We start from the raw sequence: 14,279 nt of genomic DNA on the forward strand, positions 1-14,279 counted from the left end.
CATGGCCTGTGTTACGTGGTTGACAGTGGTCAGTGTGCCCTTAGGTCCATGCCGCATCCTTCCCCAGCTCAGCTCTGTTTCAGGGGTGGGGCCCCTGCAGACTACATTTCCCAGGCTCCCTTGCATCCAGTTAGAATGAGCGGGAGGGAGGCCTGAAGAGAGGTTGGGGTGGGGAGTGGGGAGAAGCCCAAGTGTTTCTCCCTCTCCTTCCACTTTGGCAGTGGCAGTTGAGGATCCTCTGGAGTCTCAGCACCCTGGGATGGGAGTCCCCACTGTGGTTCAGGTCCTGACAAGGGGTGGCAGGCTCTGGACTCTGGTAAGTACTTCCTCTCTTCAGCTTCACCAGCTCTCGGGGAAGATGGTGGTTGGCTACTCACTCTAGAGTCAATTCACCTTCTCCCATATATTCTTTTTTTTTTTTTTTCTTAAGATTTTATTTATTTATTTGACAGAGAGAGCACAAGCAGGGGGAGTGGCAGGCAGAGGGAGAGGGAGAAGCCGACTCCTTGCTGAGCAGGGAGCCATATGCGGGGGCTCGATTCCAGAACCCTGGGATCATGATCTGAGCCGAAGGCAGATGCTAACCATCTGAGCCACCCAGGCGCCCTCTCCCATTTATTCTTAAAGCTCAACTAACATCTCTATGGCTAAATCCCCATAGGAGATTTTGCTATGGAACCACCCTGTATGAGTTTTGTTTTCCTGACTGGATCCTGGCCAATACATTCTGTGCTGTGGTCACGACCACAGCCATGGTCAGTAATAATTTGTGTCCCAATCACGCTGTGGTCAGTGTCCTGTGGATGTGTGATCTGTGCTAACCATCAGCATCCTGGTTCTACTGGGGTCAGCAGAGTGGTCAGTTTTGTGGTCTCCATGGGTCATTCTTGGTGGTGTTGGGATCAGAGTGGTGGTCAGTTTCCTGGCTGTGATGTGCTCAGAGCCACAATCGCTGTCCTGTCATGCCGTGGTCATTGTTCTGACCTTGCTTTGCACGGTGACCTGGCCATGGTATGGTCAAAATTACGGTCAGGTCACACAGTGATCAGGGTCATACCCAGAGTCCTGGTTGTGCTATTGTCAGCCTCAAGGTCAGCACTATCACCAGTGCTATGATGAGCACAGGTCTCCCTTCCTCCATGGTTAGTGTAGTGGTTAGAATTCCGGACCATCACTGAAGAGAGATCAGCTTCTCGAGGACCTCAGGCAGCGAAACTGATGAACCAGGTGACTCAGGGGCTGGCACTGGACAGTCTGCTCTCCACAATGTGTGAAGGCAGGACAGAGGATCATTGGGTCCCCGCCAACTCTTACCAGCTCACCATTGGCTTTTCCTAATTGGTGCTTGGACAGCCATTGACTTTACTCTCCCGTGACCCCTTCCTGGGTCTAGCCAGAGGGAGACACATCCAGGCCTTTGTTTTCCCATACTCTGAACAGGGCCCAAACAGAAATGACCAAAAGGAGTTTAATGAGTGAATGAATCAATACCACACATGCCTACTCGTGCTTTTGCTCTTGTGGGTCCCTCTGTGTATCATTCAGAGGGCCTTTGGTAGCAAGTGGCAGAAAGGCAACTAGAACTGTCTTAACAACAACAACAACAACAAAAATAATAATAATAATATCAGCTCATGTAACTGAAAAAAAAATTTCAGGGGTAACAGAATTCAGGCATGGTTGGATCCAGGGCTCCTGTTATAGCATCAAGATTCTGTCTTTCTCCATTTCTTGTCTCCAAAGCATTATACTGGATTATGTGTTGCACGTCTTTCCTTTCTTGTCAAATCCACATGGGCAACTGAGGGTCAGTCCTGCCAAGGACCCTTGATCTCGAGAGAGGGTAGAACCTGCTCCTTCCCATTGCCCCACCTGAGGGCGAGGGAAGTGGGTGCTTCTTCTCCAGGTCATACATGTCATTGAGGGAGGGCCCTTCCCTGGGGTGCCCACTCTTTAGCATTTCTAGCCTATCCAGTGTGTGAACTGAGATAGCCCTGAGGTGGGAAGAAGTATGCACAGGAATGTGTCAAGGCCAAGGGGATGTGGGCAAGGCACTGACCTCATCTGCCTTTGTCCCATTTTTCAGTTGGAGACATTGAGGTTCAGAGAGCTTAAGACACCGCCTGAAGGCCACAGAGAGGATATACAGCACAGCTGAGACCGTAATTTGGTTCATGTCTGAGTGCAGACATGAGAGTTTTTGTTTTTTTTTAAAGATTTTATTTATTTATGTGAGAGAGAGCATGAGCGAGGAGAAGGTCAGAGGGAGAAGCGGACTCCCCATGGAGCTGGGAGCCCGATGCCGGACTCAATCCCAGGACTCCGGGATCATGACCTGAGCTGAAAGCAGTCTTCCAACCAACTGAGCCACCCAGGCGTCCCCAGACATGAGAGTTTTAATGCTGTGTTTGCAGGGGAATAGCTGGGCCAGATCCCGTGGTGTTCACAGCACCGGGAAGGCCTGGTTGCCCAGTTTACCGAGCATCACCTCTATGCCTCCCAAGCCCATGCGTCTCCACGGGCATCATTCCAGTGTGCTCCAGGTCCAGGGCTCCCAACTCCCCACCCCCAAGTGCTCCCACAGAATGGGAGCTCAGCCCTCCTTCCATGTCCCAGAAGGTTCCCAAGCTCCACGCTCAACCCTGGGGGCTCCCTGCAGTCTGTCTCCATTGTTCAGCCCCATTCTCTCCTTCTCTGGGCCATTACTCACTGTGGAACTGCAGCCACCCCTGGGACTCCCTCCCTTCCGGGTTTCACACACACACACACACACACACACACACACACACCATGGACACACAGTCACCCAGGGGCACCACACCACACCAGGATAAAATGGTGTTGTTCGGAACTGGCACACAAAAGCACATGCGACTCACAACCCAATACACACCTCCCAGGCCCGAGGGCGCACAGAAATGCACACGCACGATCCGATAGTAGAAGAACATCAAAGGCAAAACAGCCATAATTACCCAAGACCTGGTACTTGTGAATACAGTGGGTCCAACACACACAGACCCACCCAACACAAAAAAATGCACAAACCCACAATCTGGCCACACAGCGCACATGCACACAGATCCCCAGTGTGGACACAGAGTTCACACCGTACAGAGAAACCCCACATGAACACGCCATCCCATATGGACATCTGTAGAACAGCACATAGCTCCTACACAAACACATACACCAGGCTCCAGGACAGTCATACACAAAAGGCAGGCACTTCCTACACAAGCACACAAAAGAGAAACATGGTTGGCACTCGAAATACCCAGTGACCTGCGATTCAGACCCAGATGCATGGTATGAGGCACACAGTTCACACACACACACACACACACACACACACACACGGACCCATAGGGGATCCACAGACACCCTCTGACACGCAAAGCCCAGGCCAGGGCAGCGTGGGAATGAGGTTGTGGGAAGGGGAAGGTGGACAGAATGACTAAGGAGGCCTCTCTGGGGGAATGGGGGAGAAGGAGGGAGGGTAGGCTTGTATCCAGCACATGTGGTTCCCATTACTGGCCTGGGAATTGAGGGATGAGTTGGCGGGACAAGGAGACCCAGCATTGCTTCCCAGCCCTGCCAAGCCAGGAAGGAGCGAGGCCCTAATCGAGGTTACAGGCCCGGAACTTGGCTCGGAATCACAGCAGCTCCTACCAAGAAGGGTCGAGCCTGAGCCAGACCTGGCTGGGATTCCCTTCAACCCCTGCAGCAGTCCGGGGAAGGGTTTCATAGGAGAGGAAAGTGAGGGACCCAGAGAGGTTAAGCCACTTGCCTGAGGTCACACAGCTAGGACGTGGTGGAGCTAGGATTGGAGTTCAGGTCTCTGGGCAGCCCTGACTCAAGCCCCATAGTAGACACAAGACTCCTCCGTTCATCCACAAGTAGAGACAAGGCACTCACTCCAGGTCCAGCCTGCCCTAGATTTGTGATTATGAGTAAGAAAGCCTCTGCCCTCAAGTAATTGAGAGTTCGGTGTATGCACAGATGGACAGACTTCTCTCTGAGCCCTGAGCATGTTTGGAGAGTCCTGACTAGCCTGGGGGCAGGGCAAGTCAGGGACAAAAATTCAGTAAGAGTTGGCAGGGCTCAGTGGGCAGAGAGAAGAGCAGATGCAAAGGCCCTGAGGCTGCAGAGTGCAGGAGGTTTGCTCACCTGTTGAGGGATGATGACAAGTGAGGCCAGAGCTGCCAGACAGAAAGACTTGGGGCCTGGCAGGGAGTCCTGGAAGCTTGGGAGAGTGGTGAACGGGAAGGGGAATGGTGTAGTTTGGCCAACTAGCATGAAGACTGCACCCAGGACAGCTAAAGATGTGTCTTCCCCATAACCCTGAATTTCCATTCGCCTATATTCATACACCCCAGAGACATGTATCCATGTGCACAAAGACACATGCCAGCATGTGTGAATGGAACAAAATGGAAAGCACCTAAAAGTTCATGAGTACAACAGACAGCTATGCTGAGGTAAGCATTTAATGACAGGATTAGCTAGCAAGGCAAGTTGCCAAAGACATGTTCAATGTTGTACCAGTTAGAGACAGTTCAAGAACTTGCCAAACTATGTGCGTCACCCATGGATACGGGCCCCCGGGATGCAGTAAACATGGAGAAATACTCCAAGGACAGAAGTTCCCATGTTCAAGGGATGAGAGAAAGCAGGAATCATATTTAATGGGTATGGAGTTTCAGTTTGAGAAAATGAGACAGACGGTGGTCATGAATGCACAAAAATGTGAATGTACCCAAGGCCACCAAACTAGACACTTAAAAACAGCTACGTGGTAAATTTTATGTGAGGTATATTTTATCTCAATTTCAAAAAAAATTTGAGAGGCACCTGGGTGGCTCAGTGGGTTAAAGCTCCTGCCTTCAGTTCAGGTCATGATCTCAGGGCCCTAGGATCGAGCCCTGCATCGGCCTCTCTGTTCGGCAGGGAGCCTACTTTCCCCTCTCTCTCTGCCTGCCTCTCTGCCTACTTGTGATCTCTCTGTCAAATAAATAAATAAAATCTTCTAAAAAATAAATCTTAAAAAATTTGAGTTCATACTCTTTTACCCATAGTGGGGAAAGGAAAGGCAGTCTATGGCAGAAATGAATACAGGGGCATAAATGTGTGTATGATGCTTTGTTTTTTAGGTGAGGTGGTGGGCACATGTTTATTTTAAAGTTCTTGCTATATGTATTTTTTCTTTTTTTCTTTTGTTTTGAGAGTGTGTACTCACATGTACACACACACACACACACACACACACACGAGTTGGTGGGGCAGAGGGAGACAGATAGAGAAACTCTTAAGCAGGCTCCAAGCCCAGTGGAGCCCAAGGCGGGGCTCGATCTCATGACCCTGAGATCATGACCAGAGCTGAAATCAAGAGTCTGACGCTTTTTAGCGTCTGGCCAACTGAGCCACCCAGGTGCCCCCGCATTGTATGTATTTTTTATAATAACAGTCTTTTAGCATTTTACCACATGGCAGACATTGTTCTACGTGACCTATTTTAAGGAATTTAACCCTCACACAACCCAATGCTTAGGTGCTGTTATTCATGGTGGAGATCATGGTTCACAACAGTGAAAGTCACACTTGCCCCCGCAGAGGAGCTGGTACTGGACCAGATGGCTTGGCTCTAGCCGGGATAGCACACCGCCTCCATACACCTTCCATATTTCATTCATCGGCTTTGTAACACTAGAAATGGATCCAAGAAGAGGTGGTGTCTTGGAGGGGGCGTGGGAAGGGACATGAGGAATTTCTGGGGTGCTGGAAACAAGTCTGCATCTTGTTTAGGATATGTAGACATTTGTCAAAACTCATCAAACAGAACCCTGAAGATCTGTGCAAACAAATGTTTAAAAAGAAATATACCGGATCCAGCAATCCCACTTCCGAGTATAGGTCCAAAAGAACGGAAAGCAGGGTCTGTAAGAGATATTTGCACACCCGCGTTCACAGCAGCATTTTTCACGGCGGCCAAGAGTTGGGAGCAACCCAGGTCTGTTGACGGGGTGAAAGGATACACAAGATGTGGGGTACAGGCTAGGCAGGGATAGCATTCAGCCTTAAAAGGGAGAGGAGCTCTGACACTACACAATGGATGACCCTTGAGGATATTATGCTCAGTGAAATAAGCCAATCACAAAAGACGAACACCGTGCAATTCTACTTATATGAGGTCCCTAGAAGAGTCAAATTCACAGAGACAGAAAGTAGATGGTGGGTGCCAGGGGCTGGGGGAGGGGGAATGGGGAATTGCTCACAGAGGACAGAGATACAGGTTTGCAATGTAAAAAAGTTCTAGAGAGCAGCGCCTGGATGGAATGTTCAGTTGGTTAAGCATGGGACTCTTGATTTCGGCTCAGGTCATGAGCTCAGGGTTGTGGCATGGAGCCCCGTGTCAGGCTCCTCGCTCAGCAGGGAGTCTGCTTGGGATTAATAAATAAATTATTATTAATTTATTATTAATAAATCTTTTTTTAAAAAGTTCTAGAGATCTGTTGAACAATGTGTATCTACTTAACACTAATGAAGTGTACACTTAAAATGATTAAGATGGTAAATGTTGTTATATGCTTTTTACCACAAAAATAAGATTAAATAAAATAATAAAATAAAAGAGATCTACCAAAAGCAGGGAAAGCCTGTAGAAAGACAAGACCAGCATCAAATAAGAGGTAGGACAGCCTCTCGAGATCAGTTTGGTCCTATGTCTGCTCAGGGTCCCTCGTCTCCCCAGTATCCCCACTGTCCTTTTAGGGTACAGGCCCACCCTCTTAAAAGGAAACTCTGGCGTGCGGAGCACTCTAGACACAGGGCACACATGCGCTCTTGTGGGGACAGGCCTTTGTAAGCTTGTGTGGTCTGTACCTGTTTGAGCCCGGACCTTGTTGTCTTGTGTCTCTGGGTCTGGCTGTGTGAGAAGTCACATGGCACCTTCCCTCTCTCTGAATGAGCCTGTTCGTCAAGGATGCCTCCTCCAGGCAGGCTTCCCTGACCACCCTGTCTCAAAGAACACCTTTCTTGTCCTCCTCTCTGTCTTATTTTTCGTCATAGCACCATGCGACACGTCATATACATACTTGCTTACTGCTGTCGGCCCCACCTGAGTGTGAACTCCACGAAGACAGAGATCCTTGTTTGATTCACTGCTGGATCCCCAGACCCTATAACAGTGCCTGGCACAAGTAGGTGCTTCATAAATATTTGCTGATTGAATAAATGGTTGAATGTGTGGAGTCGGGGAGGGGATCTCGGAAACATCGATGACATCGGTTTACCTGAGTCTGTGTGTGTAGGTTGTATGTTGGTGGCATGTCTGTTTGGGTGGGGCCGTGTGTCCCTCTGCCTGCACAGCATGTACCAGACCCCAGGATGCAGCAGTTCTGGGTGTGACAATGGGGGTCTCTGGTGTGGCTGCGCGTCTGAGTGTGGGTTTATGAACATGGCTATGTGGCCGTGTGAGGGCGGCTTTGGGTGTGTGTCCAGGCACAACTGGGTGTGCACAACAGTGTGTGTGGGCTGCTATGCGTGTCAGCGTGTCTGGATCTGGCTGAAGGTGAATGGGTGTGTGTAACACGGGTCTGCCTCTCTGAGATCGCCTGTGGATCTGGGATGTGACCCGATGAGGGTCTGATTCTCTGGGCGGTTGGTGGATGTATGTCGCTGAACCTGATTGTCCCCCAGTGATGCTGCCTGTGTGTGCAAAATTCGCTATTCCACCCACCTCCTACAGCCCTGAATGGAGCCATAGGCGGCTCCCACACCGGCTGCCATGCCCCAACCCCAGTTCAGAACACAGAAGGTATAATTGCTCAGGAAGCACAAGTGGTGGGATTAATTATGGCCACTGGATATGCAAATCAGCTGGGGGTTTTCCCAGCAGCCGCCTGGGTGCCAGCGATGATGCTGGGTAAATACACAGAGCTGAGCGTGAGACCCAGAGCTCCCTTCTTACACCTTTGTCAATTACCTTAATTCAGTAGGGCCAAGAGTCTAATACTTTAACCAGCTTTTAGTTAATTAGAGAGTACTCATTACCCTATTTATTGTTCCTCCCCTCTAAAATACCTGCACCAGTGTGGGTCTGGAGTTGCAAAAGCAGAGCCCAGTGGACCTGCATTTACAAAATCCTGGGCTGTGTAGAGATGTAGTGATTTTTATTTATTTATTTATGTGAGAGAGAGAGTGCACGCAAGCACACAGGCTTTGAGTGGGATGGAGGGGGAGCAGCAGGGGGAGGAGGAGAAAGAATCCCAAGCAGGCTCTATACCCCGTGCAAAGCCCGATATAGGGTTCAATCTCACAACCCTGAGATCGTGACCTGAGCCAAGCTTCACCGACTGAGCCACCCAGGCACCCCTAAATGTAGTTTTTTTTAAAACGAGGGAAAAAATTCCTCTAAAAGGTAACGGCTTTTAGTTGAGCAAAAGTCTCTAGCTCTAGACTCTGGGCAAGTTACTTTACCTCTCTGTTCCTCAGTTCCCTTACCTGCAAAATGGGGATAATAACAGAACCTTCCTCAAATGTTGTAATAAAGAATAAATTAACTCATCCAGGGAAAATGTTTGATGAACAAGACCTGGCAGGTAGATGCTCAATCAGTAGTCTTTGTTATTAACAGTGTCAGTTGAACTAATCATGGATTGCATGGGGATGAAGATTTGGTGTATAAGGGGGTGCCTGTGTGGCTCAGCGGGTTAAAGCCTCTGCCTTCGGCTCAGGTCATGATTCCAGGGTCCTGGGATCAAGCCCCATGTCGGGCTCTCTGCTCAATGGGGGGACCTGCTTCCTCCTCTCTCTCTGCCTACTTGTGATCTCGGTCTGTCAAATAAATAAATAAATCTTAAGATTTGGTGTATAAGAAATGTCGTGCATGGTTCTTCATAAGAAAGTGAGATAAATTTGATCTAAGTGTGCACAGTCTTAGAGGAAGGGAATGAGGAGAGAAGGCAAGAATAGGCATCAGGGAGGGAAAGATGGCAGACAGCAGCAGAATCGTGGGAAATCCAGATACCACCAGTGACACCAGGGACTTTTAAGGACAAGGATATTCAATATTAAATTCTAATCTGTCAATGTTGCTGCAATGGGACCTCCCGGTTTGCACACATGCTTACATGCTGATCTTCAGTAAAAATTGGACTTGTTCGCTGTATTAGTCAGGATAATTAATCATGGCTGCTGTAACAAGCAATTCTTAAACATCTCAAGGGCTTAATGCAATCAAGTTACTTGTTTGATGGAATTCCCCTGCAGCATTCCTCCAAGCAGTAGCTCAGAGAAGTTGGCCCCTTTCTAGTTCCATAGGAGACACTCCCATCTTACTTACTTACTTACTGTGATCTCCAAGGTCATCACAGACGGAAAGCGCTCAGAGGATCCAGCGGGAGGTTTTATGGTTACCCACATCCCCACTGGCCAAGACCCAGGCGCGTGCCCCAACCTAACTGCAAGGAAAGCTGGGAAATGTGTTCCCAATTAGGAGTGCTCAGGAAGAGGAAAACAACACACAGCCTTGGTGTTATGTTACTATGTGCACTGAGTTAAGAATGTTTGGGAGAGGAACTAAATGGGAAGCAGGCCTGAGTGTACATTTGGGTTGATAGAACAGCGTGAAAAAATCAGCAAAAGCAACAAATCGGGAGAAGAGGTAACCAAGGGAACACCATCCCCTCAAGAGTCAGCATCGGTATTTTAGGGTTTCTGGACTCTTCACTGTGTAGAGGATACTTCCTCAAATTTCACATGGCTTTTCCTCTCATCCTTCAGGTCTCTCTGCTCAAGTATTACCTCTTCAGTGAGATCTCTCCTGACCACCTTCTTTTAAATATCCACCACTCCATCACTCTGCATCTTGTTTGATTTTCCTGAAATCACACTACATAGCTATATGTTTGTCTATTCTGTCTCCCTCAGCAATAAGATCCCTCAGACACCACATCTTTCTTCTACCCCAGCATTTGGAACAGTTTGTGGCACTGAGTAAACCATCAAGAGAATGAAACAAGTGAATGAGTAAGTGAATGGAAAATAAACTCATCAGTCAACTCCTGAACCCCAATATTCTTCATAGCATCAGTAATGTTTATTGAATGCCTGAGGGAATCCAGGACATGCATTCAGATGGCTTTATGGGACCTAAGTGGCAGGGCTTACCCTAGCTTTTGGAGAGACAATTCACCCCAACCTAAAACCCATAACTACACAAGCCCACCTGACCCAACTCAACTCACACCAGCCCTCCATCACTCCTAACTCAACTCAATTTGGCAAGGTCCATCAACTGATGAATGGATAAACAAAATGTGATATAACCAGACAACGGAATATGATTCAACAATAAACAGGAATGGAGTACCGATACACACTGCAACATGAACCTTGAACCATTGTGCTCAATGAGAGCAGACAGATCCAAAGGGCCACATACTATATGAGTCCATTTATATGAAATGTCCAGAACAGGCAAATCCATAAAGACAGAAAGATTAGCAGTTGCCTACCACTGAGATGTTTGGGAGAAATGGAAAGTGACTGCTAATGGATATGCGATTTCTTTTTGAGGTGATGAAATTGTTCTAAAATTGATTGTGGTGATGGTTGCACAAGTCTGTGAATATACTGAAAACCATTTAATTGTATACTTTAAATGGGTGAATTATATGGTAAGTGAATTACATCTCAATAAATCTATTTAAAAGAAAACCTCAACCCAACATCTAACCCCCAATTCAAGCTACCTCAAACCCAACTCTCATCTTAACTGATGTCTTCTTGACTTACCAAACTGCCAATCCCCACTCTCCATTCACAGCAATCCCTACTTACCTCTACTCCGTTCATCCTACTTCCCAAATTGACCCTCATTCATGTCAATCCAACATCTAATTTCAAACCCTAACTTCAATCCACTGATTGCCCTACCTCCAACTCAGAGGATCCCATCTTCAATCCACAACCTCAGACTCATTCAACTCACTCCAAACCAACCTCCTATTAGACTGATCTTCAAACCATTTTTAACATATCTCACCCAACCCCTACCCCCCAATATCCAGCACACCTCAGAGCTCCACTTCTAATTCAATCCTCTCTACCCTCAACTCAGCTCCTGAATGGCCACCCAGATGTTTCACCTCTAGTCATTTTATCTCAAACCCAAACCACATCCCACGTCACCTCTTGATCCATTCCCACACCCTCAGTTCAGCCAGCGGCTCCAGGACTAATCAAGGTCAACGTGGAGATCTAGCTATCCTCTCTCCCTCTTTCTTCTCCCTCCTTCCTCTCTCTTTTTCAAAGTTTGAGGTCTTCCTAATAATTCACCATTTTTTCCAGCTTTATGGACACAGAATTGATGACATATGATATTGTGTAAGTCTACGACATACAACCTGTTGATTTGATACACTTGTATATTGCAAAATGATTACCATGATAGCATTAGCTAACACCTGTGTCACATCACATAATTAGCATTTCTTTTTTATGGCGAAAACATTTACAATCTCTCTGAGATCTGGCCATTTCCAACTTTTCTTCTAGGGACCTGAATTGGTAAACAGATCCAACATCTCCAGGGAGTGCCATTATAATCAGATGCTCCCCAGCTCCCAAAGCCACCTGTACCCAAAGACCCAATTAAGAAGGTGGGGGCAGATACTGCAGGTGACCCAAGAGCCTGACCTTAAGAAGGATGTAGCCAGCACTAGATGAAAGACACAGGGACACAGTTCACTGGTTTATTCTCAGACTTGAGATGCCAAATATGCCCTATGGCCCTGGAGGGGAGGGGAACATGCTAGAATCCGTCTCATCATATCCCAGCCCTCCCTAAGGAGGAAGCAGATTAAATATACAACAGAGGGGATTTTCCCTTTTAATCCAGACCCAGGTATAAATAGGGCAGCACCATTAGGATCCTGATTCACCCCCACCATCTTGGCTCCCATCCCACCTGGCATGGCAAGGTGCATTTGGGGAGATATGGGTGGGGGGCAGTATTCAGAGCTGGGCGGAGGCAGCAGAAGGAGCACCCAGCTCAGTCCAGGGAAGTCTCACTTCCCTCTGTGGTCTGACTTTAGTTCCTTCACTGTGAACCCACCTGAAAATAGGAATGAGTGAAGGGGTCCCAGCCTGGGATCAGGAGACATCCAGTGCTTAACTATGGGAAAGGGTAGCACCACAGGGTGTTGAGAGTACTGCCCAGGGAATGGGGAGGCAGGTGTGGGGGGCATCCGTCAGCTGTGAGTTGGAAGTTCCTTGCATGGGGCATCAGGGGTGGGGAGTTGAGGGATGGGCGGGCACAGAAGGGAGAAAGAGCCAGACTACAGTATGTCAGCTACGGTGCAGTGAGGAGGAAGCCGGACCCTTGGGCCAGGGGTGTGCAGCCCCCAGCCGCCTGGAATGGAGAAGGGATATTGCTTGACCGTGAGGAGCAGACTCTCCCCGGGCTCCACAGTCACAGGAGATGATAAATATGATGGCTTCAAGGCCTCAGCACCAAAAGTACCCCATCGGGGGCTCCCTCATTGTCCCTCCCACCCCAAGAACTCTCAGCTGCTAAAGCAGACAGGGCCCAGTTCAAACCCAAACTTCTGGTTCATCTGGCCAAAGTCAGTAGCCGCCATGTCCAACAGAGGCAGAAAGCCCACTCGGGAAGAGCTCAACTCCAAGAGGGTCTTCGTCTGTCCCTTCCGGAGCTGACCGTGGGGAAGACAGAATGGCGGGTGAGCAGGAGCCAAGGTCCCTCCCCACTGCGGCCAGCCCCTGCCCCTCCCCTTACCCGGCAGCCATCATAGGGGACAGTGATGGTGGCCGCTGCCATCTGGTTGAAAGACAGCTCCTCCCCGTTGGCTCCGAGGAAGCGGACGGAGCGGCTGTGATCGCCTACATCTTCGTCCAGCCAGGCGGCAGAATTCTGGCAGGAGTAGGTGAAACTCTGGCGGGCTGTGGCACTCAGCAACTTTAGGAAGGTCATCTGAACCACGCTCACCGGGGACCCATCAGCGTCCACATAGGAGAACTGGGGGTGGGACAAAGCAGGAGGTGAGAGTGCCCCATTGACCCCTACTTTCTTTCTAAGGAACCTACCTCTCAGGCTCTCCATCCCCCGACTGACCTGCCCCCTCTGCCTCGTCCCCTTCTGTGGGTGGGCCCACCAGCCATCCAGCACCCACGGGTGCCTGGCGAGCCCCTAGGCACTCACACGTGTCTGCTGAGCCCTTGAAATGCACCCGATGAGGAGGAAACTGCTTAAAACATTAATTAATTATTGGATTTTAAAGTATTTAATTATTTTGTTTTACTGTATTTGATTCATGACTAATAACTGAGGCTCAATCCAGTTATCAGAAAACTTGGGTGTGGAACAACTTGAGTATATACGAATCTACCTTTTCAACTGCAGCTTTTATGAAATCTAAGTACGGATCAAGAGCTTCCAATGAAATTTAGTATCCAAATTACGACGTGCTATAAATGTAAAATACGCATCAGACTCTGCAGAACTCGGAGGGATGGAATTTAAAATGCCTCAGTAACCTTTATATTGATATGACACTCTTTTAGATGCACTGGGTCAAATAAAATATATCATTAACGTGTCATGGGCTTGAGATAACTGGCTGGTCAATCCGTTCCTTCTGGCTTCCTTCTCTTCTCTGTATCATCTCCACATTCCCCGACTGATGTTTTCTGGAATCCCATCCCAAATAAAGTACTTGCAACTGAGTCTTTGTCGAAGGGTCTCTTTTAGGGGAACCCAAACCAAGATATCCACACAATATATTAGAGCTTTGTTTCTTTGGTTATTGTCTGCCTGTTTCTTTGGTTATGGTCCTGGTAGAGTATCAGCTTCATGAAGTCAGGAGCCGTGTTTTATTTGTCGCCACATTTCCGGTGCTTAGCACATACGTGTATGTTACATAAACAAATCCCAAACTGAACCCAAGTTCCCCCCACCCATCAAGGCTGTTCTTCCTCTCATTTACATATCTCAGAATCCCTCCCGGGCACCAGCCCACCAACACTCTCCTACCTGCCCTCCATCTCAGCAATGACTAGGTCCTATTGACTTCCTCCCAGAAGTTCCCGGCCATGCCCTCCTCCCCACCCCCAAAAGCAGAAGCTCCAGCCTGGACCACCTCTTCTCTCTCCCGGACCAACATACCAGTCTCCTCCACCCACTCCACCCTCACCAGTCCCGGAGGCACTCTTCTAACAGAGATTATATTTGGGTCCTTCCCTCACTTAAACACATTCCA

The 14,279-nt window shown here is 48.5% G+C and overlaps 1 protein-coding gene across 2 annotated transcripts in view; it reads right to left on the reverse strand.

Annotated features, from left to right (window-relative positions):
• Positions 1-11,742: 11,742 nt before the first annotated feature.
• COL5A3 (collagen type V alpha 3 chain) overlaps positions 11,743-14,279 on the reverse strand; it is a 37,276-nt gene continuing 34,739 nt past the window's right edge. For both annotated transcript variants that reach the window (XM_032883937.1, XM_032883936.1), the window contains exons 66-67: positions 12,800-13,039; positions 11,743-12,716 (exon numbers count right to left, since the gene is read on the reverse strand). In XM_032883937.1, coding sequence (XP_032739828.1) covers positions 12,570-12,716; positions 12,800-13,039 — 387 coding nt within the window. In that variant the 3' untranslated portion in view covers positions 11,743-12,569. The remainder of the gene's footprint in view (positions 12,717-12,799; positions 13,040-14,279) is intronic.

The sequence above is a fragment of the Lontra canadensis genome, unplaced genomic scaffold (genome assembly GCF_010015895.1).
Source record: "Lontra canadensis isolate GAN:19392208 unplaced genomic scaffold, GSC_riverotter_1.0 scaffold88, whole genome shotgun sequence".
Classification (NCBI taxonomy): domain Eukaryota; kingdom Metazoa; phylum Chordata; class Mammalia; order Carnivora; family Mustelidae; genus Lontra; species Lontra canadensis.